At 41.0% G+C, this 21,765-nt stretch overlaps 1 protein-coding gene across 1 annotated transcript; it reads left to right on the forward strand.

Annotated features, from left to right (window-relative positions):
- The first annotated feature begins 2,133 nt into the window (after nucleotides 1-2,133).
- DLGAP5 (DLG associated protein 5) lies at nucleotides 2,134-21,632 on the forward strand. Its single transcript, XM_058847739.1, has 20 exons — nucleotides 2,134-2,154; nucleotides 2,756-2,813; nucleotides 4,742-4,991; nucleotides 6,196-6,404; nucleotides 6,865-6,969; nucleotides 7,378-7,462; nucleotides 9,180-9,272; nucleotides 10,094-10,164; nucleotides 11,826-12,118; nucleotides 12,499-12,614; nucleotides 12,692-12,809; nucleotides 13,199-13,284; nucleotides 13,823-13,983; nucleotides 14,714-14,806; nucleotides 16,228-16,447; nucleotides 17,456-17,678; nucleotides 18,020-18,077; nucleotides 19,179-19,335; nucleotides 19,678-19,727; nucleotides 20,408-21,632. The coding sequence occupies exons 3-20, from the start codon at nucleotides 4,751-4,753 to the stop codon at nucleotides 20,528-20,530; spliced, it is 2,502 nt and encodes an 833-aa protein (XP_058703722.1). The 5' UTR covers nucleotides 2,134-2,154; nucleotides 2,756-2,813; nucleotides 4,742-4,750; the 3' UTR covers nucleotides 20,531-21,632.
- Nucleotides 21,633-21,765: the final 133 nt, after the last annotated feature.

A 21,765-nucleotide genomic window follows, 5' to 3' on the forward strand; every position in this document is an offset into this window, starting at 1 on the left:
TAACCTACCTGGCTCAGGTAACACCTGAGCAGTGCACAGCAAACCCAGGGCAGCTACTCAGGTTCCTCAAGGGCCCACGGCTGTGTTATCACTCCTGTTGTTACTTGAGCTCCTGAGATTAAGCCCAGGCTGTAGCAAAGCTTCCTAAATTCTGTATCGACACCCACGAGAGTGGAAATGAGCAAAGGTGAAAGTCCAGATGCTCCAAGGAACAAACAAGAATTGTTTCAGCATATTCAGGTATGCAGTAAGGAAAAAACACGATTTTTGGTCGAAATGATGACACTCCTAAACTCACTTTCTCCCTAAAACTTGTTTCACCATGGCTCACATCATTGGACTATATCCTGATATAAGGTAGAATTGCTGAATGCCCTCAAATTCCACTGCCATAGGAGAAAAAGCGGATTAAGAAAAATCAGCAAATACTGAGGACTGCATTGGACTGGACTCTGTGCACTCTACAGATCTGAGCTCCTGTGGTTCTGTCGTTTAATTGGATCTTATTCAAACCATCACTTTGGCAGCACTCAATAACCTCCATGCTGATTTCTTTTATTATCACTAGCAAATAAATGACTGTAGGATTAGGCTGGATGGTCAATATTTGTGACCTTTGCTGGAACCTTTGTCAGTCTGCAGAAACAGGGGGTGACTCTTCCCCGACTGCTCTGGAATGCCCAGAGCCACTCAGTCTGATCGTTGCCGTGGGGAACAGCTCTGTGCTCTTACTGTAGTACTTAATCCATTTATTGCTGTCTTGAAATCGCATTTACATACAAAATTACCGATATATTTGTGTAACGCCAGAGGGGATCCCGCATTTTCAGGCTGCTGGAAGGGCACAGCTATCCTCCACCGCTCCCGCTGCTCAGCAGTTTTTCCTTTCCACTTTTTTTTTTTTTTCTCCTTCCAAACGCTGTCCCATTTTTGCAGTGCCACCAAGCGGATGGTTCCCCCGTTAGCATTTGAATTTCCCAGGTTACCACTTTAAAAAGAAACGCAGAACTCTCCGGTTACTGAGAACGGGGTTAAACTCAGCCCACCCCAGCAGCCCGCGGGGTTAGTGCGGTGCGGGTATTGCAGAACATACAAAGTCGTTAATAAAAACCACTTGAATAATGTGTTTATGGCCCTTTCACACCCGTGGAGACCCGGCTTCGGCTCCTCAGGAGGTGGCACAATGCAGGTATTAAGGTGTGGACACAGACCTTGTGGGCTCCTCGGTTCAGGCGAGACACGGAGCTCCTGGAGTGGGTGCAGGGGAGAACCACAGGGGGACTGGAGCATCTCTCTGATGGGGAAAGGCTGCAGGAGCTGGGGCTGTTCAGCCTCGAAAGGGGACCTCATCCTTGTCTGTTCCCGTCTGCAGGAGGGTCACAGACAGACCAGGCTCTGCTCCTGGGGGCCCAGCAATGGCACCAGAGGAACGAGCAGGAACTGATGCCCGCAAGTTCCACCTGAACACGAGGAAGAACTTCCCTGTGCAGTGACCGAGTCCTGAAGAGAGACCACAGAGTGTGGAATGTCCCTCACTGGGGATATTCCAGAGCTGTCTGGACACAATCCTGTGCTCTGGGATATCCCTGCTGGAGCAGATGAGCCACTGGCGTCCCTTTCCAGCCTTGTCCGTTCTGAGATTCTGTGGGTAGTGAAAGGGCTCATCCAATGTCCCCGAGACCCGCTGGGAGTGAGGGCTTTGCAAGCCCAAACCGGTGCCAGGTGTCCGTCAGGTCCGGCTGAGACCGGAGCCAGGTGACCCCCGGTACAGGGACTCCAGGTTCAGGTGACCCCCGGTACAGGGACTCCAGGTTCAGGTGACCCCCGGCACAAGCGACCCCTGCCGCCATCTCCGCGCAGGACACCAAGGACAGGCCTCGCCCCCGTGCCCTCAGCAGCTTCACCTCCCTCACTCCGCCAGCCAATGAGCGGCAAGTGTAGGCGGGGAAATTCCCCGAGCAGCCAATAGAAATTAAGAGTGGCCATCAGGAGACCAATAAGCAGCCGGTTTTGGGGTTCTGGCGCTGCCAATCACCGGCCGCGGCTGAGGCCAATGGGAGCCGGCGGCCGGGGCTGGCCAATGAGCGTTGGCGGGTGAGATTTGAAAGCGAGGCGGGGCGGTGCGCGGAGGGGGCTGAGAGGCGCGCGGGGCAGGTAATGTCGGGCTCCGGGGGGGAATTGGGGGACCCAGGATGGGATTTGAGGGTCCTGGAGGGGCTTTGAGGGGTCAGAAGGACCTTGACTCCCCGGCAGAGTGCTCCGTAAGCGGCTAGGGGTGGGGGTCTCGCCTGGCGGTGGGCTGGCGGCGGTGCTTCTCTGGGTTGGGGTGGGAGGACCCCGAGGCGCTGGTGGGGAAGGGGCTGAGGGGACAATCCTGGGGCGACCCCTCACAGCAGGGACTGGGGGTCTGCCCGACCCCCGGGGCCCAGCTCGAAACAGGAGAGTCCAGGTTTTACTCAGTCTCTATCCGCTTTAAACGTAGCGATGTTTGCTCCTCCTGCTCTGTTTTCTCACTTTTCGTGTTAAAAGAGCGCCTAAATGTTTTCATGTTCGTATTGCACTTGGTTCTTATGGTGTTGTTGGTCAAAAGTGTCTCTTTTCCTTCCCTGTTATTTATCAAAATAAATTATCAGCTTTAATTTTTGGTACTGTACATTAGCCAGTCACAATTTTTTTTGTGTAAGCTCTCTTTATCTTTCTTGCTAATAGTCTTTACTTGAATTTATGCTAATTTAAATACCAATTAATGTTTTAGGCTCCTGTTTGGGCAAGATAGTCCACGGGAACAGTAACCTGTGAAGAAGAGAAGACAGGTATTTTTGTTCTAAACACATCTTTGGGTTATTTAGCATGACATACATTTTAAATGAGCCCACAAGTATCACTGATAACTTTGCTGTACTTAAAGTACTTGGTTAAGGGTAAATTTAGGAACTTTGTTCTGAAAAAGGATGAGTGCAGAGACTAAACTGCTGCTTTGAGGAATATTTATCATCCACTGGGCTCAAAAGCCTGCTGCTTCTAGGACACAGGTAGTAGAGTGTATTCCCACTGTTTTCTTTATGGCTTTCTGTAATGCCATGTAATTACTAACAATTCTGTAATGACTAATTCTGTAATTACTAGCAGGATCAGTTCAAATATGATTGTTGGAGATGCTCATGAATTAACCTCCCATAATCACTTAAATGTAAAGCAGGGCAAATATGACTTATGAATTGCAGTGGAGTTCTTGCACTTATCATTAACTGGCACTTTTAATCAATTTCTGAAAGCTGAAATGCAAGATGCAGGGTGAAGCCCAAGATATTCACAAATCAGGTGCTGCTGGTGTGGACCAGCTCTTCCAGGATTGTGTAGAAGAGATCCAGTACTCAATTTGAGTTTTGATTTATATTCCCCTTTGCTTTCTAACTTTCACTGACCATTTTGCTGTCATGGAGCACTGAACATCTCAGAAAAAAAGGGGCAAAATGCACTGATTTAGGTTTATATGCAGTATCTGTTCTAAGCAATTCCAGGAGGTTGTGCAGGTGCTGTTGGTGCTGTGCAAGTTCCCCCCTCCATGAGAACTTCCACTGAGTAGGGAACAGGATGCTGCCGCTGCCAGCACTGAACAGGCTTGGCCTGAAGTCCTTTCAGCAGCTCAGGTTCTCTCCTTGACTCTCCCATACATATATTCAGTTTATTTCTGCATTATTGCTACCTTGCACTGCTTTTTTTCTTCTAACACTTCAGGTGGTTCCTTCAGTTTTATCAGAGCATGCTGTCCTGAAATGACTAAATAACCAATTAATCAATAGCTGTTGGGTATTTAGTTTAGCTCTGTCACCCTGCTTACTGTAAAGCTGTTTTCTGTAAGTGGTGGAAAATGAGATGTGAAAGAGCACGGCTGAGGTGGAAAGGTTTTGGTGGGGATGCAGGGATAACAGAACCCCAGAACGGTTTGGGTAGGAAGGGACCTTAAAGCCCATCTTGTTCCCATCCCCTGCCACAGGCAGGGACACCTTCCACTGTCCCACTTTACACCAAGCCCCATTCAGCCTGGCCTGGAACAGCATCTCTGGGCAACCTGTGCCAGGGCCTCCTCACCCTTACAGGGAAGAATTTCTTCCCAACATCCCATCTAATCCTGCCCTTTGCTTACATCCATTCCCCCTTGTCCTGTAACTCCAGGCTCTTCCTTGCCCAATGTCCCTCTCCACCTGTCCTGCAGCCCCTTTAGGTACTGTTAGCACAGCAAATGCAAACCAACTGATAATTGGCTGAAGGCTTCCTCAGGTTATAAAAGATGGGAAAAATGCTGCTTGAATAACTATTGTATTGCAGTTGTATCCTGGAAACATCCTGGTTCCGAGTACTCTGCTGCATGACAAAATTCCTTGCTATCAGATAGGTCTAATCTAAATGGAATGTTGCTTCCAAGTATTGTCCTACAGCCTTGTCATTTACTTGCTCATCTCCTTAATGTGGAAAACAGCTGTGGAGAAAGCAGCCCAGCCAATCCCAGGCATGGGTGCAGTGTCCTAATTCTTTGTCAGACTTGGTGACTACTCAACAACCAAACTGGTCCCTGGAATGAATAAAAATAATGATAAATTGCTGAAATTATAACTTAAGTTTTCTCTAGTCACCTACAGAAATAAAGAATTCAGGGCTTTGCTCATAACATGCAAACTTTAACAAAAATGGCAAACAAACCGTGGCAGTGTTGTCCTAATCACTGTGATTGTTGTCTAAGGTCATCAGGATGGCTGCTACCTCCCAGTTTGCCAGTAGATACAAGAAGAATTTGAGCACAGAAGCCCTCAGAACCAAGGTTGCCCGCAGGAAATCCGTCCTTCAGAAAGAGAACAGGCACAAGCTCTTTGAAAAGGGCCGGCAGTTTGGGCTGGCAGATGTCAATGTTCAGCTCTCCAAGGACAGGGGAATTTCTGAGCTCAAGGAAACCAGGGATTTGTGCTCTCAAGAGAACAGCAATGTGAAACAGAGTAAGTCTTGCTATAGACATTTTTGTTTTTAAATCTTAATATTTTAAGTAAGTTTAGTAGCATTATCACAGAACCTAATAGCAGTCAACATTTTAATTTGGTGAAAATGTTTAAGATTTAAAACCCTATCAGCCTTCCCAAGTGTTAAAATCAGGACAATAAAATCCTAATACAGCTATATCCTCCTCACTGCTCCAGTTGTATGAATGAAGCTTTGCTCTGATGTGACTGCAGCAGCTAAAGGAAGAATGCATTTTGTTATTAATATTCAATAGGAAGTACCTTTACATTTGCTTTGTGCTTTAAGATGTGAAAAACTTCAATCTAAAATACCATCTAAAATATAACTGATGCCTGTCATGTGCTTAAAGTGTGAGTAGCAATGGGCAATTTTATATTATGTATAAAATCATTGATGGGTAAATGCATAGTATGATTTTATTTTGAAAATAGCTATTATTTTGAAAATTTCCTCTCAGAAAATAGCACCTGCGTATATGCTGAATTCTGCCCCCTGCCTCTCCTGGATGCTTGTGGTCTAAGTTAATATTTAAAAATGTTAAGGTTTTTTTAGAAATATTTTCACCTTTAGCATTTTGATAGCAGAAGATTATTGGAGGATAGTAATATTTTGAAGATTATCAGAGTGCAGTCTGTATGTAATAATATCAAATATGAAATTTAATAAATTTGTCTTGATTATCTTTTGTGAATTTCAACTTAAAGTGGATATTCATTTTTCAGGCAGACATAATTCAAGTTTGGCATCATCTTAAGGTTTTATTCTTTCATATAACTTCTGCCTCATTTTTTCTTAGCCTGAGTCAGACTTTGGTATCTAAAAGCTAAAGCTCAGTTTTCAATGACATTGCAAATGTCTGAATAGAGAAACTGGTACAAATAAACCAAATAAGTTGAAGTGTTAATTTTCATACCAGTAATCTTGCAAGCCTGTGAAATGGGAGTGAATTTCTAGTAATCCTCGGGTGGATATTTGGGGAAGTCTATTTTTAAGTTGAAATTTACCGTTGAGTTCCCTTTTAGTGGGAGGGTTTAAAACAATTTAGAGATTCCAGTCGGTTCTGCTCTTTGACTTGCGTTCCTCTTCTAGCTTGGAAAAGTTTATTGGAAATTTCTGACTTCTTATTGGCTCAAAAACATCTTCATGATTTTATAACACGTCTGTCTTCCTTATCTGCTGCAGAACAAGCCCAAAATGCAGCCACCAAGAGGGTGAATGAGCGCAGGGAGATGCTCCAGCGCTACAAGGAAGAAAAGGAGCTTCGCAAACTGCAGGAGCAGAGGGAGAAAGCCAAGAAAGGGGTGTTCAAGGTTGGGCTGTACAGACCAGCTGCACCTGGATTTCTTGCACTTGCTGCTGAGGAACCTGCAGTAGCAAAGCCAAGAGAGAAGGTAACAAGGGTAATATTTCATATCTAAGTTAATTGCATCTGTGTACTCCGTTTAAATTGCTATTTGTGGACAAGATGTGTGTGTTATTCCAAATAAGCTGTTTGTTTTGCAAATGCTTTATTAATGTTTGTTATGATAAGGAACAATAAGGGAGTAATTTGGCTCATTCTCTTTTTAAACAAAGCTGGAAATAGTACTAATGATATGTGGATTTTTGTATTTGTGACTATGCTCAGTTAAAAAGTGGAATGATTCATCCACAAATGAAAGAGCTGCGTTATTTTAGAACTAGTAACTTGTTCATATTTAGTCAATTTAGCTTTGAAAGCTTCCCAGATTGCAGACTTGACCCATTTTGCACAGATATGTTGTTTTTCACATTTATGCTTCTTGCTCAGTCTCTCAGTGACAAGAGGAAAAAGGAGTTTATTAACTCTCATTTCCTTGGGGGTGTTTCCAGGCAGCTCCTGCTTTCTCTGGAAGGATTACTCGATCAAAAGCCAAGACCCAAGAAGGAAAAACTATGATACCAATTCTGGTGCCAACTGCATCTAAATCCTCTACGGTTTGTTTTTCTAAGACACATATATAACTTTTATATATATATAACCAAATAAATTTAGAGAAAGAGATGCAATTTCAGACTCAGGGTAGTATCTTTACAAGTTTGATTAGATCAGTACAAGCAGAAAAGAGCACAGGTTTTCTGGATCTATTTTTCAATCAAGTTTTTCAAGATACTTACACTGTTGCTTAAATATTTTTCGTCATTATTTTTCTGACAATTTATTAGCTAGCTGGATAATGCATGATAACACATCCTTAAAATGTCTCTACTTTTTAAAGCCCTGTGTGCCAAATTATTTGACTTTTTCCTTTACTGTAATCTAGGATAGATAGATGAGGAAAGCAATTTGGCTGCTGAATATCTGGAAATCTGATACTTCACAAAAAACCTGTTTCTTTCTTGTAGGTCAGTGCCCAAGGGCAGAGTGTGCGCTCTACACAGGCAGGACATAAACAGATGAGTACAGTCAAAGTGGCTGAAAAAGAGAAAGGTATGGAAATACAGCTGAACCTGAAAGTTGGGTTTTTTTCAGGGAAAGATCCACAGTACATTTTTGGGTGTAGGAAGGAAGGGGAGATTTGAAGATGGCCATTCCTACCAAGGGCAGCAGCTGGCAGATTATCAAGTGTGTGGCTCCAGGGATCACATGAGCTTGTTACCTCCATAGGCTGAGGGAAATGGAATGCAGGATCCTGACAGTCCTGGTTACTGATTATTCCCCCTGGGAGAGGGAAAAGAAACAGGTCAGTGGGCAGATTGCACAACTGCCAGATGTCTCAGCTCCTGGAGCTGGGCAGAGGTTTCTGTTTGCCTCAAGAAGAATATCACAGGTGGTGACTGCTGTTAGAAAAGAGCAAGTGCCTTCTGTGTCTGTCACTTTCTGTGCCACAGTTACAGATATTTCTTAAGAAAACAGCAATTTAAAAAAAGAACCAAACAACCTGTGCCACCTTTAAAGGATTAGAATACCTTGGATCAGAAACTTCCTCATAGCTCAGTGATATCCTTAAGTAGATGTAACCAAGTCATGTGGAACGTTGATATTAATGCAAGATATTCAATAATTCAGAGTGAAATGGCTTTCACAACATTAATCAAATCAACAAGCAGCAGACCTTTATTTAAATAAATTTCAGTAGTGCCTTTGGTGACTACTGAAAAGATGTATTATTAGTGTTTGATATAACAATTAAAATGTATCATTTTTGAAAAATGGTCATCCGTTGATTATTTCTTTTTCTAAATCCACTGATTATTTCTTTCTAAAATTGATTATTTGTTTTGTACTGAATCAAAGATATGCATTATATGCATTTAAACTTCCCTGCCCATTGCAGGGAGGTTGGAATGAGGAGATCCTTAAGGTCCCTTCCAACCCAAACCATTCTGTGATTCTGTGTAACACCAATATAAAAGTGTTTGGGAAGTGAATACTAAATAAATCCATTGTAGTTATTTAGTCAGTATTTTTTTTCCCAACTTTTCATTCTAGCTTCTACAGAATCACAGCTTGACATTAAAGACAGGAATGGCATTAACAATAACCAAGTGGGGATTTCAGACACTCAGGGAATGGAATAAAGAGCTCCCATGGAATATGTCTGTGCAGGAAAATGCTGTCATTTTAAAAACCTGTTAGAAACAGTGCTAAAATAAAAGATGAAAATTATTAAGATGGGTAATACGGTGCATGAACTTGTCATGTTTTATAAAATATTTCAGAGCCAATAAGTCTTAAGAGTACTTTTTTAGACTGCATTAAATTCTGACCTTGGAAATATTTCATATAATGGCCAGGGCATCTCTTTGTTACCCCAATGGTTTGCTTAAGCTTCCAGCTGTGCAAATAACCGTGGTAAAGATATTAGTCTAAGAAACTTCATCTGTAAAATAGGGAGGGCCTTGACTCTGATTGCAGGGAACAGTGGGAAGTATTCCTTAAGCTTTGTGCATGGCATCAAGCACATGGGTACCTTGATGGACCTGTACAGAAAATACACCTCCAGTCAGGATCCCTCAGTGCACTGCCTGGATGCCAAGCTGTGCACTGACCCAAAACCATCCAACCCTGCTCATTCTGGCAAACTCATGCAACTGATAACTGCTGGTGCATTTTTCTGATTTCTACAAAATGTAAACTTTCAGTTATTTTTTTGTGTGCAGCTCCTTATTAAACTTCTAATCTCTGGGATTAATCTCTCTTGCAGTGTTGCAGACTGCAGCCCAACCAGCCCCAAGTGTGAGAGTCACCAGAGCAGCTGCAGCCAGGCAGGTGCTGAAACCAGCTGCTGCTACTGCTGGTAAGTGAGGCAGAGTTGTGTAGCTCAGCTGTACCTTAGACTGCATTTAAGTCTTAATTATCATCTAAGAAAGGACCAAAAGCTGGATCACCCAGACTCTTGTCTGGAGCTCTAGTGCAATATCTACATCAATAAGTTGAAACCCAACACTGGACAGTTTCCCACAAAATCCATCAGTGTGGAGCATCCATGTCCACATGGTAGTTACAAACTCAAAGAACAAAGCCAGAACTGGTAATGATTGGCACTTTGGTGTGTGGCTCTTTATGGCCATAGAATTATTAAATGTGTGAGCAGGAAGATCTCTGGAAGACATGAGAGCCTTTGTTCTTCAGGTCAGGAATTTCTTTGTGTTTGCCTGTTTACTATAATTTAATATATTTTTTTTTTCATTTACTTAAAATTTAAACTTAATTTAAATTAAGTTAGCTTAACTTGAATTTACTATAATTCAATCCACCAACAGGATTCCTATGCTATATAGAAATTAAAAATCTAAACTCAAATTGGCTTGACACTTTCCTAAACCTTTTAGGAAATAAGGTGACTTTTATTTTTACTATATGGCAGCAGCTAAAGATTGATGACTTAATGAGTCTGTTTTCTTGGTGATACATCTGTTACTAGGTTGTTAAATCCTAGGCCAGGTTTTCTTTTGAATGAACTTTTACAATGCTATTTCTTCCCTCTAGCCACCTCCCACCCAAGAAATAAAACAGTCACTCCATGTCTTTAGCAACTGGATTTTTATGGCAGTGATTTGGTGAAAGATTACATTAATCAGATACCTTTTTGACCTCTGGGAGTGTCTCTTTTTGTAGGTAACCAGTCACAGAGAAAGACAGCAAATGTAGGAAAGCAGAAGAAAGCTGTCAAACCTGATCCCACAAAGGTAGGTCATGTAATAGTTGAAATGGAAAAGCAGTAAAACTGATTTAAGAGCCAATAACTGTGTCATTGTAGCTGAAGTGCTCAAGCATAAAAGTAATAATTTCATTAATAAGATAGAATTTGGGAAGGAGTTGTATGTATTTATACTGCCATATTTTAAAAATTAAGATTAAATTTAGTGCTCATATAGAATCACAGAATACTTTGAATTGGAAAAGACCCACAGGGATCATCCCAGTCCAACTCCTGGCCCTTCACAGGACAACCCCAAGAATCCCACCATGGATATGGACATGACTGATGGATGATGTGATTACTAATCAAAATCTGGACAATGATTTAAAATAGAGAAGTTCCTGTATGACATAGATCTGATGTTTTAAATAGTAACAAAAAAAAACCCACTTTGCTGGTTTAATCAAGCAGCTGTGAATTTTGTGCAGTTCATTCCTTTTTGAAGTGTATTCTGAATGAATCCTTTTTCTGCTCAGGTAACAATATGAAACACTAGAAGCTAAGAAATAAACACAATTTTAGGTTTTGAACCACCAAAAAATAAAGGTGGAAATGCTGTTCTCTACAAAGTAGAACACTAATCTCTGCATGATTTACAGCTGAAGGCAGTCATTGTGGTTCTTGGTGTCATCACTTCCAGCATTTTTTATGCATTCTTGTGCAGCCAGTTCTGTGCAAGAGCTATCCATAATTTTTTCCTTCTTTTGCTCCACTCTTCCCTCTCACTCCTCCCATTTCCACTTTGTTCCTGTAACTGCAGCTCTGCTTTAGTGTGTTTGAGATTGTGCAATCACACCCAGAGAGGAGGTAAGAGCACTTGTATCTTCCTTGGACAAGCACCTCTTCACAGGCAGGAGTCCCTGCCAGTTGGTAAACTCTTGCTGTAACCACAGGCAGCTCATTTGAAAAGGCTGGTTAAAAGCAAAAATCAAAGTTTACATTCCTAGCAGAGGTGACTGAAATATAACAAGACATTCAGTGGATTGAAGATGCATATTTTCTTGAAAAACACCCAAAGTTTTTTGGCTGGCTTGAGCTAACAATCTGAATTAGGTATCTCAGAAATGTGTTCTGTGTGACTATCTGGTCACTCATCGCATAAGAATGTGAATTATTGTTTAATTTTTTTCTCCTCTTTTAATGACATTCTGTGGTGCTAACTGCACTTGTCTTGGGTTGCATTCCTCAGCTATCAGCCTATTCCAGCTTGTTTTTCAGTCTTTGGATTGGAGTACATGCATAAACTATGATTATTCAACAGCCCTAGTTGGATTTAGAGCCAGTAATTCTGCTCTTGAGGATTTTATCACCTTAAAGCTTTTTTTCCTAGCTGTGGGAGCAAGCATTTTCCAATTTTAATCATTATTGTTTTGGTAGGTGAGGTGGATTGTTAGCCCCTGGAGTGGATTGTTGCATTCTTTGTAGTGAAGTGTTACTTCTGTCTCTAGAAGGATTTGCAGGTGTCAAAAATGGTTGGACTTGTTTGGTAACTCATGACTTCTGCCCAGGTGTGCTGTTTTAGGTGCTTATTTACCTTAAGCTGTTCCCTTCTTGATGGCTTTCAGACATTCATGTTATAATTCAACCCATGCCTATTGCAAACACAATTGATTTGATGATTTGATTTGTTTATCTATGCTGTTACAGATAATTTCTTCTAAACATGCAGTGGAGACAAATGCTGGAGTGGATCCAGGAGTGAAAAGTTCTGCAGCTGATTCCAAGCACTCAGTGCCAGCAGAACTTCAGCAAGAACAAACCTCAGTGGAAAACAACAATTTTTCTCCAAGGAGACCCAGAACACGCTCCTTTGCTCCTCAAAACTTCGTGTTTCAGCCTCTGAGTGGATTGGCAACCTACACTGTGACACCCATGTCTCCTTCAAGGGCAAATGCTTTTTTGACACCCAGTGCTGTCTGGAATTTTTCAAAATCTCCAGTGTAAGATTCTTCCTTCTAATGGGGCCTAAAATGCAAGTGAACCTCTCTGTGGGGATGCAAAAAGCCATTTTTCTATAGAAAGATAACATTAAATTGTAAACAAAGTATTATGGTGTTGTAACACCTGATCCTCATAGTTTCTATCATAGCTTAAATGTGGACTTAACAGCAGATATGGATACAATCTGTAATTCTCTCCATGCTTGAGGAGCAGCTGTCAAGGACTCTGCCCTGTATCTACCTGCACAGATTTATTTATTTGAGTTCTCTAGTGTTGTGGGGAGGTTTGCCTTCTAAACTATGCATTTTTGTAATATTGGCTATATTTGATGTCACTTTCTCAATGTGTCTTAACTAAATGTACTTTGGTTTGTTTCCAGCAAAATATTTGAAAAATCCAGTGAAACTAAAGCACAAAATCCTAGTTTAAAAAAACAAACTTCACCTGTTAAAGGCATTCAAGAACAGCAAATGACCACAAGTTTGAAAGGAGAAGGTAGGAAGTTCACATTTAGTTTATTCTAATGCTTTTAATTATCACCAGATTCCGAACACTTTCATGTTTTGCTGCAGGTGAATCAGATGAGAGAACTTCCACTCAGAGATCAAACAAAACAACTCCTGTCTCAACAGCACTTGCAGTGAAGTCAGATGATACAAGAGAGCAAGAGCATGATGTGCCCTATTTCAGGTTTGGGTTCACTTGTTTCACTTCCCTGATGTCCATTTGAAGGTTCTTCATATGAATAACAAGTCCTCTTCTACAGATCAGCTGAATTTAATGGTGATTGGTGTCTGTCAGCTGTGACCTCGGCAGGCAGGCATTCCTGTCTTCCTTTTTGTACTTTAGGTGCAAGGGAAAAATGTAAAATTCTGGAGACTAACACCTTGTCCTAAGGGCCACGAGCTTGAAAGCAGTAGAAAAGAAATTGCACCTCAGCCACCCAGCAAAATAAAACAATCTAACCTTCAGCTTAAAGTCTGTGGCTTCTCTGAGAGCAAAAAGATAGTAACCATTAACAACCATGAGTCAGGAAATTCTCCAAATCCTTATTTTTTTCTCTATCCCTGTATTTTCAGAAACATTCTTCGGACTGAGACGGAGAGGCTGCTGTCTCAGTGCCTGCAGTGGGATGGAAACCTTGAGCTGGAGATTCCAGAGGATGGTAAGAGTGAGCTGCAACAGGCACTAGGAGGAGAGTTATGGGAACTGAATGGGACAGAGGGAAGGACATGTATCTGCTCTTTGCAAAACAGCAAAAAAAATCTGCAAAGCTGTACCAGAGAAAATTTAGAGGTGTCTGCCCCAAAATACAAAAAGTTTCCTATTCCTAAAATTTGTGTAGCAATTTCTGTGATGGTGATTGATAAAGTGAACAAAGTGCACATCAAAATAATTGTTCTGTTGCTCTGAAGTGTATTTAAATGTATGAACTTTAACCAAGCTGTTTTTTAGAAATAAGATTAGTTTTTAAGGTGGAATAAGTGCCCTTATCTGGGAAAAAATAGATGACTCCAGCAATACATATCTTTAAGATTTGAGAGAGTAATTTTTTTTTTGAAAGAAGCAACTTGAGAGCATTTCAGTGGACAGGAAGGTTCCATCTGAATTAAATTATAGGTTTGCAATAGGTGGGACAACAAATTCCAGACTCCTCAACCACTTATCCGAGATGTCCTGTATTTTTTTCTTGTTGCTACCAGCTAAAGACCTGATTCGTACCACAGTTGGTCAGACAAGGCTGCTCATAGGAGAAAGGTTCAAACAGTTTGAAGGACTGGTTGATAATTGTGAATTTAAACGAGGTGAAAAAGAAACAACATGTACAGACCTGGATGGATTTTGGGATATGATTAGTTTTCAGGTATGTACTTGCATGCTAACTTAGTAAGATAAAACTGATGGAGTTATTTATGAACCAAGTATTGAAAGTTGTTTCTTTTAATACCCAGGGTCTATTTTTTTATCTTTAATGTAAAAAATGCATGTCCTTGTTTTTATACTTTGTGACAGTGAATAGTTGCAGTTGGGATACTATGATTTATAATTCATGGACCAGTTTTTCTGTTGTGTCTTCTTGTGGCCTGTGTATCTTGTCTGTTTCTGGAATGAATGTGTTTGGCCAAATCTTATTGTTTTGGAGTAAGGATACAGTCACAATGTCTACCTCCCAGTTTTTGGAAAATTCCTGAAGCTCACTGAAAATTAGGGGTTCCATGCTTCAGTATGAGAATAATACAGAAACTACAATACCCCTATTTAGGGCTGAACTTAGGTGGTAGAAAACTTTCATCTCTTTTCCTCTGTTGATGCTTTCTTTAGTTTCACCATGAAATATAATCTGAATTATAAAAGGAGCTCTCAACAGTATTTGTAAATCAGCACTCAACAACGGAGTTTGTAAGTAGTTAAATGCAGAGATGGATTTGTTATGGTTCTAGTCATAGGTTTTGACTTCTCAGCAGAAAGCATAAAAGTTTGATCTGCTTCAGAGGTATTTGAGAGATGTTTCCTGCAGGATGGAAGACTGTGCTTGTTTGGATAAAGGTTATTTTACAATATATTGTTTTGCTTTCCTTAACTGTGACCAACAGATTGAAGATGTGAATAAAAAATTTGATAATCTGAAGAAGCTTCAAGACAATGAATGGCAGCCACTTGATGTCCCAAGAAAAGCAGTTGTCAAGGTATGAATAGCCCCTAAAGTACATCTTGTATGGCTTCTTTAGATATATTGAATATTAAATGAAATTCCTCAGAGTACACCCTTCTCCCTCACCTCTCCCACATATACTTGTATTATTTAGTGAGTTTAGTCCTAGTTTCTGCTTCTGGCTGGTAAGATTAGAGCTAAGAATTAACAATGACTTTTTTTGAGTCATGGGATACTATGCTAGCAAGGCATATCTCTTAAATTTAGGATATAAACTTACCCTTCAGATGAAAAACAATTTATCTGAGCCACTGACTTAACTGGAAAGGAAACCACACAGAAATTTGGGAATGACTGCCAGTTTTGAGCAAGGAGTGTTTAATTATAATGATGTCTCATTAAGCCAACACCATGGGTGGCTTTAAACTGCTGCTTTTCTAAGCACAAATGGATCTGACACTCCCCAAAATAACTTAGTGCTTATTGCAAAATAAGCTGTGAGTTGTTTTATCTACTCTTTGGTTTGAAATAATTGCTTAATAATAATAATTAATTATTATTTCATACAGTTATAATTCAAATTATAATTGAATAATAATTGCTTCTTGCTATCGAGTTGTATTTGCATTGACTAAACTCAGTGCAGTTCATTGAGACTGCTTAACTAATCATAACATTGAGATGAAGGTGGATAAGAAACTCCAGGCATGGGAAAACAGAGGGAATGTGGTCTGTGGGAGCTGCCCATAAATGCCAGAACCCTTCAGGTGGGACAAAACAAAACTTCCCATGGAAAACTGAATGCCAAGTGAGACTTCACTGAGAGCCTGGAGTCTGTCCTGTGGTTACACTATGTCCCTGCCACTAGGAGTCCCTGCATCCCAGTGCTTCCAAAATCTCACTGAATTTATTAGGAAAAAAAAGTTGTATTGAGGATTTTTGAACTGCAGATTCATTTGGAAAAAAAAAAATAAATCTTAATGATGCCATCACAGACTTACCTTAACAGCTGGATGGCAGCCCAAGAGATGCTGGGGATGGGCAGAGGCCTTGATGCATAAAATTGTAGAATTGTGGAGGTTGGAAAAGTCATCAAGTCCAGCCATTCCCCCAGCACTGCCAAGGCCACCACTGACCCCTGTCCCCAAGTGCCACATCCACAAGGCTTCTAAATCCCTCCAGGGATGCCCTGGGCAGTCTGGACAACCCTTTCAGTGAAGATATTTTTTGTGATATCAAATCTAAACCTCCTCTGATGCAAATTAAGTCCAGTTCCTCTCATTCTGATTCTTGTTCCCTGGGAGCAGATCCTGACCCCCCCTCCTGTAAGAAGGTTCCCCCTGAACCTCCTTTTGCTCCCTGCTGTGTCTGTGGCAGCAGCACCTGTGTAGAGCTTCATGTGTAATTGCTCCTATCTAGAATTTCCAGGTGTGACCCAGCTTTTTACCATTCCAGAAAAAGGCAGTTCCAAATGGAGTGCCCAAACCCAAGCTGGAAGCAGCTGCCAGAACCGCTGCCCGGAACCGCCTGGCTTCTGTGAAAGCAGCCATGAGGGATAAAATGAAGCAGGAGGGAGCTGCTGAGGGTACACAACAGGAGAGGCTGCCAGAGGTGGAAAAAGTGGTTTTTGAAGCAGGATTTTTCAGGATTGAAAGCCCTGTGAAAAACTTTTCAGGTAGGTGAAGTTTAATCATTATTTCTGTGACCTGAAAGTACTGAAGAGAGTTTAATCCATGTCACTGGGGAGAGGAATTGTGCTGTTTATACTGGCTACAGTTCCAGTACTGGACACACTGTTTCAACCAGTGACTAATTTCATCCAAAGTAAGCTGGTGTACATGAATGTGCTGATTTGAGTGGTTATGGCAGCATGAAATCCCTGCTTAGACAGAGGTGAAATAGCTGGTTCATGTTTTTCCAGCATAAATTTAATAGTGAAATTCTAATCTGAACGTTCCCCGATTCAGCTGATGAGCCTTGTCATCAAAGTCAATGCCAGCTCACATCCTCTAATTGTAAGACAGGAATTGGCATTTATATTATTTATTTTTTTTTAGCTAAACCTCTCTCAGTGCTGTTTTCAAAGCTGCAAATAAAGTTAGCCCATAGTCTGTGTTCATGGTTAACAAGATTGTAACATAATCCAGTTTGCTATAAAAGCTGTTTGAAGTTCAGGCTTTTTAACAGGTGCTCAGATATATAACTTTATTTTCAGCATCTTATCTTATTGACATCTATGTACAGCCAGTATTTCCAATACTTCTGCTTCTCTCCCATTTCTAGTTCATAATTTGATTTTAAATTTCCTTTTTTTTTTTTTTGTGTGCAGATCTCTTTTCATCACAAAACTAACAATTTTTTTCATGTGCCTCTTGTTAGTAGAGGAGAACTCCTGAAAAGCTTTGAGCAGCACTGGGTTTAAGTCAACTCCAGCAGAGAATCTGTTATAAGCATCAGTTCTGAATCTGTGTCTTTTAAACTCTATTAAAATTGCCTAATTTGAAAGTTGGAAGTTAATAATTTCAATTTTTCTTTGCAAGTGTATATAAGATTTCCATCTAATACTTTATAAGATGATTCAGCAAGGAGAATACAATTGTGTTCCTGGTTAGAATCATAATGATCAGTTCATTTCAGCTTCTGCAAACTGCTGTAAGAATGAACCATTAAACACTTTTTCCAGGTTTGCTTCCAAGGACCCCTGGAAAACTGGCAAATCCCAGATCATCCTTTAGATCTTTGCCCCTGAATGTTCCTTCTCCTCTCCGTGACCCTGAGGATGCACCTGCAAAACAAACCCCATCAAGCCTCAAAGACTTCCACCCAGCAGAAAGCTTGAAAAGGGACCAACTTCCTACTGAAAGCACTCCCCCACTGGATAAACCCTCTGATGGTCTTGAACAAAGGTAGGCATGTTAAAGCAGCTTTTAATTAACCTTGTACAAATCATTTGAGAGTTGGAACTGGAAGACACCATGTTAAAACCTATTAAATGTTACTTTTCAACTTGGCAGTGATAAAGTTTGCAAAGTACTTGTGACTTTTCCTTCCCTTAAGCAAATATTCAGAGCTTTGCCCAAATATAATTAGAAGTTTGTTTGCCCAGGAAGTTTGATGTAGCTCACCAGTGCCAACCAAGGTAGCAAAACTACAGAACAAATAGTAAGATTAGTTGGACAAGTCAGAAGATGATTGAAAGTGATTGAAGATGATTGAGAAGAATGAAAATGTTTTGTTTCTCTTTCAGCCTTTCTGTGGTTGCAGAAGAAATGTGTCTGGTTGCTATCACAGCAGAGGGAAATAAGGTAAGTCATGCATTGTTCATGGATGTGTTTTAAATATTCCATTATTACTAGCAAAGGAAAAATTCTTTTGATTACCCAAGACACTTGGACTTCTGATCAAATCCTCACTTAGAAATCTTGTGTATTCCTCAGGGCTTTTTATCTCTTGGTGAACAAAGGTAGGGATTGCTGCAGTTTGGAGACCTTATCTTGTTCTTTAGAGCTGTAATTTGGAGGTCTTGGCTGCTCCAGGAGGACACTTGTCACTTGGACAGGCAATGTTCTTAGAAGTCCACCACCTCCTGTTTTCTGGTGTGGACTTTTCAAATGTTTGTGGATTTATGGACCCTTGACTAAAAGCAGCAGCACTCAGCCCTCAGAGCATCCTCCACAGTAAAGCATTGGGCTCCTAATCTCCTTAAAGGTACAGCAAGAACTAACCCAAGTGTCAGAAATCCATGTCCTGAAATGCCTTGAAGACTTGGTGACATTTGCCTGTGTTTGAGTAGCCTTAAAAAAAGCAGGAATGTGGCCTCTAATTTAGATGATACTGTGCTACCAGTGAAAGGCAATGCTTTGGAGTCAGTCATCCTTTAGTAACTTTCATTGGAAATGGAGTCTTTAAATTTTGTTACTGCTTGGATCTGTGCATGACTGCAGTAGTCATTTCCCCTCCCATCCCCTTATGTATAATATATACTTGAAAAATCCTGGTTACTGCTTTTTTTCTTCTGCCTTTTACTTCATCCTTTCTCTAATAAAATGAGAAATCACTTTTTGGTGATTTCACTCTCTGGGGAAACCTTTCAGTGTGGCTGATAGGTTTTTCTGGAGAAAAAGTCACCAGATAACGCTTGAAAGTTCAAAACCTTCTTTCCTGTGGAAGAACTTCCTTTATACTCCTGTATACTCAGAGGGATTTTCAGGCTTTAAAGGGTGTTTGGGACATGAGTCACAGCCTTAAACCCTGACTGAGCCTTGGCCTGCCTGTGCCTTGTACAGTGCCTGGAGTTAAAACTCTGTGTCTCCTGAACTGTCCATAAAAACTGTAGGTTAGATGTGTGGACTTGGTCTGACATAACAAGGATGTGGCTGGGAACAGAGAAAACCCCTGTTTTTCAGGTTCTGGGAAGTTCTAGCAGTGAATCAAAGGCAATGGATGGCATGGAAGAGATGGAACTGTCTGCTGCAGAACATCAGGGACAAGACATCATCATGTACAGCCCAGAGAAGGGGACAAATTTTCCTCAGTCTGGAGAGCCACAAATACATCAGACAGGTGCTTATTGTATCTGCACCACTGCATGGTGCAGTTTGGGTGGCATTGCTTGGGCCTTCTGGTTATTCTGAGGATTTATGATAATCTGTATATTACTCTTTGAAATCAATGTCAGCTTGATTTGTGTGATCTGTTAGAAAAGCCTCCCTTAGCTGGTGTGACTTAAACACACATTGCACATGAGCAAACAGTGCCCTTGGATTTCTCTGTAGTTTCTGAGTGATGTGTGAAGGAGAGAGATAAAGAAATAAATACAGTTTAGGGTTTGGATTTCTTCTTTTAATAAATGCATCAGCATCATCAGACTAACTTTTTTTTTTAAACTATATACTTATTTTTCAGATGTTTCACGCAATGATTTGACACTCATTGACAGAAATCCTTTTGATATGGTAAGTTGACCTTCAACTTATTAAAGTTTATTTGACTAAGACAAGCTGCATGTTGCAGGACTGTTCACCTTTGCTGCAGACTCAGTTACTGCACAAAGAAAATTAAACTTTTAAAGATGTTATCGAGCCAATTGATGTAACTTTAAATACAAACCACATTCCAGCTGTCTCCTTGCTTGGGCTCACACTGGTATTCCTTATTGCACATGATGAGTGTAGGATGAATCAAGACATTTGTAGCAGGACAATGTCTGATTCTTGTCAGATTGAGCTTTTAAATTGTGTTTCTTAAAAATTTCCTTGTAGATATTCACTAACAGCCTTCTTTTTCTTCCTGGATTTTTTTTAACTCTTAAACCCCAACTCTTTTTTAATCACTTCAGCATTTAGGGCTGGAAGTAACATTCAGCAGGGAAAAGCAGGTGTTCAAAAGCTTTCACACTTAATAGAATTAATAGAATTTGAGGGTAGGATTTCTTGTGAAAAATCCTCTTTAAAATATGGATTACTGACTTGAGTAAGGAGTGTCTGTCTTCAACACGGACCATGTGTAATCACTTTATTTTATGCCTGGGAAATAAGCTTGCAAAATTACTTCTGGGGAAAATCAGAGTCCTTCCAGTGCTCTGTGGTTTAAGTGTTCCTCAAACACTGACTCCACACTCTGGCTCCTCCCACAGCCAATGCTGGATGCTGAGCTTCCCTTCACTCCAGTCAAGACCAAAGCCCAGAAGTTTGCAGCAGCTGAAGTATTCAGTGACCTCATCGTGTTTTCTCCTGTTGGTCCCTCTGGGGATCAATGAAAAGTGACTTTAAATGCAAAATATGTATATTCTATGAACAGGAAGCCCACAGAGGGTATCTGGAACACAGTCTGCTACCCTGGAACTGTGTTGAGAGAGGAAGAGTGTCTGTGGTAATGGATCTGGTAATGGGGTTTGTATCATTTTATGGTGCAGTTGTGATGCACCAAGCTCTGCTGTACATCAGTAGTGGGCTGTGTTCTGGTGATCCCTGCTGTTCCCTCTGGCTGTAAATTCTGACTGCAACTTGAAGCATTTTGATGTTGGTATCATTTAATGTATTTTCTGTGTCCTCCAGTTTGTAAAACTGTTCACCTTTAAACTTTTCTACCCTGACCTGACTGACCTCATGACTTGTTGCTGCAAGGTGCCCACCCCAGCAGCTGTGCCTGTGCCCTGTTTCTGCTGGGAGGGCACCTTCTGGGGTGAGACCCAGCCTGTTCCCTCCCCAGAACACTCTGCCATGCTCTGGGGGTACCTCTGCACCCTCAGGCTGCAGTGTCTGATGTGTTAACGCCTGCCTCAGCACCAGCTAGGACAGTGTTGGATACATGCAATTATTTCCTGGGGAAGTTTTCCTGGTGTTTAACAACTACTGGCTTTATAATACCAGAAACTAATTCAAAACAAGGATTTCTAAGTTAGATAGTACTTTTTCTTGGCAATGTATTGAAATAGGCATTGATATTATTTCCTGTAAGAATGCAATTTTCTATTGAGTTTCTTAAGTACCCTTGTTTTCTACTTGTTTTTGACATGTTTATGCTCAGCCTCTTCTCTCATCTTGTTCCTTGTGCATTCCCCATCTAGACTGTAACATATTTGTGCATAAGGAACATTCCAGTTCTACAGACTCTGGATTTGGAGGAGCACCATTACAGTACCACCAGCTGTTATATTTTTAATACTTCACTGGGCTGCTTCTTGTGCCAGTGACCTGAGTGTAACACACACATCCTTCCACCAGCCTTGATCCCAAACCAAGCAGAGTTTTCAGTCCCTCAGGAGAAAGTGTTGCTGCCACTGCCAGGGGAGCTCATCTGGCTTAAGTTTTAATCTGGAAGCTGTGTACTGATTACACTGAATAAAGAGAGGAAGCTGATGTGTGCTGGAATCCATTTTCTTCATTGCTGAACTCCAGTTCTAGGGATCCTTTCAGGTATTTTTCAATGACTTTCCTACTGAGGAATGGTTTGGGTTGGGAGGGAAACCAAAGCCCACCCAGTTCCAGCTCC

Source organism: Poecile atricapillus, chromosome 1 (assembly GCF_030490865.1).
Source record: "Poecile atricapillus isolate bPoeAtr1 chromosome 1, bPoeAtr1.hap1, whole genome shotgun sequence".
Classification (NCBI taxonomy): domain Eukaryota; kingdom Metazoa; phylum Chordata; class Aves; order Passeriformes; family Paridae; genus Poecile; species Poecile atricapillus.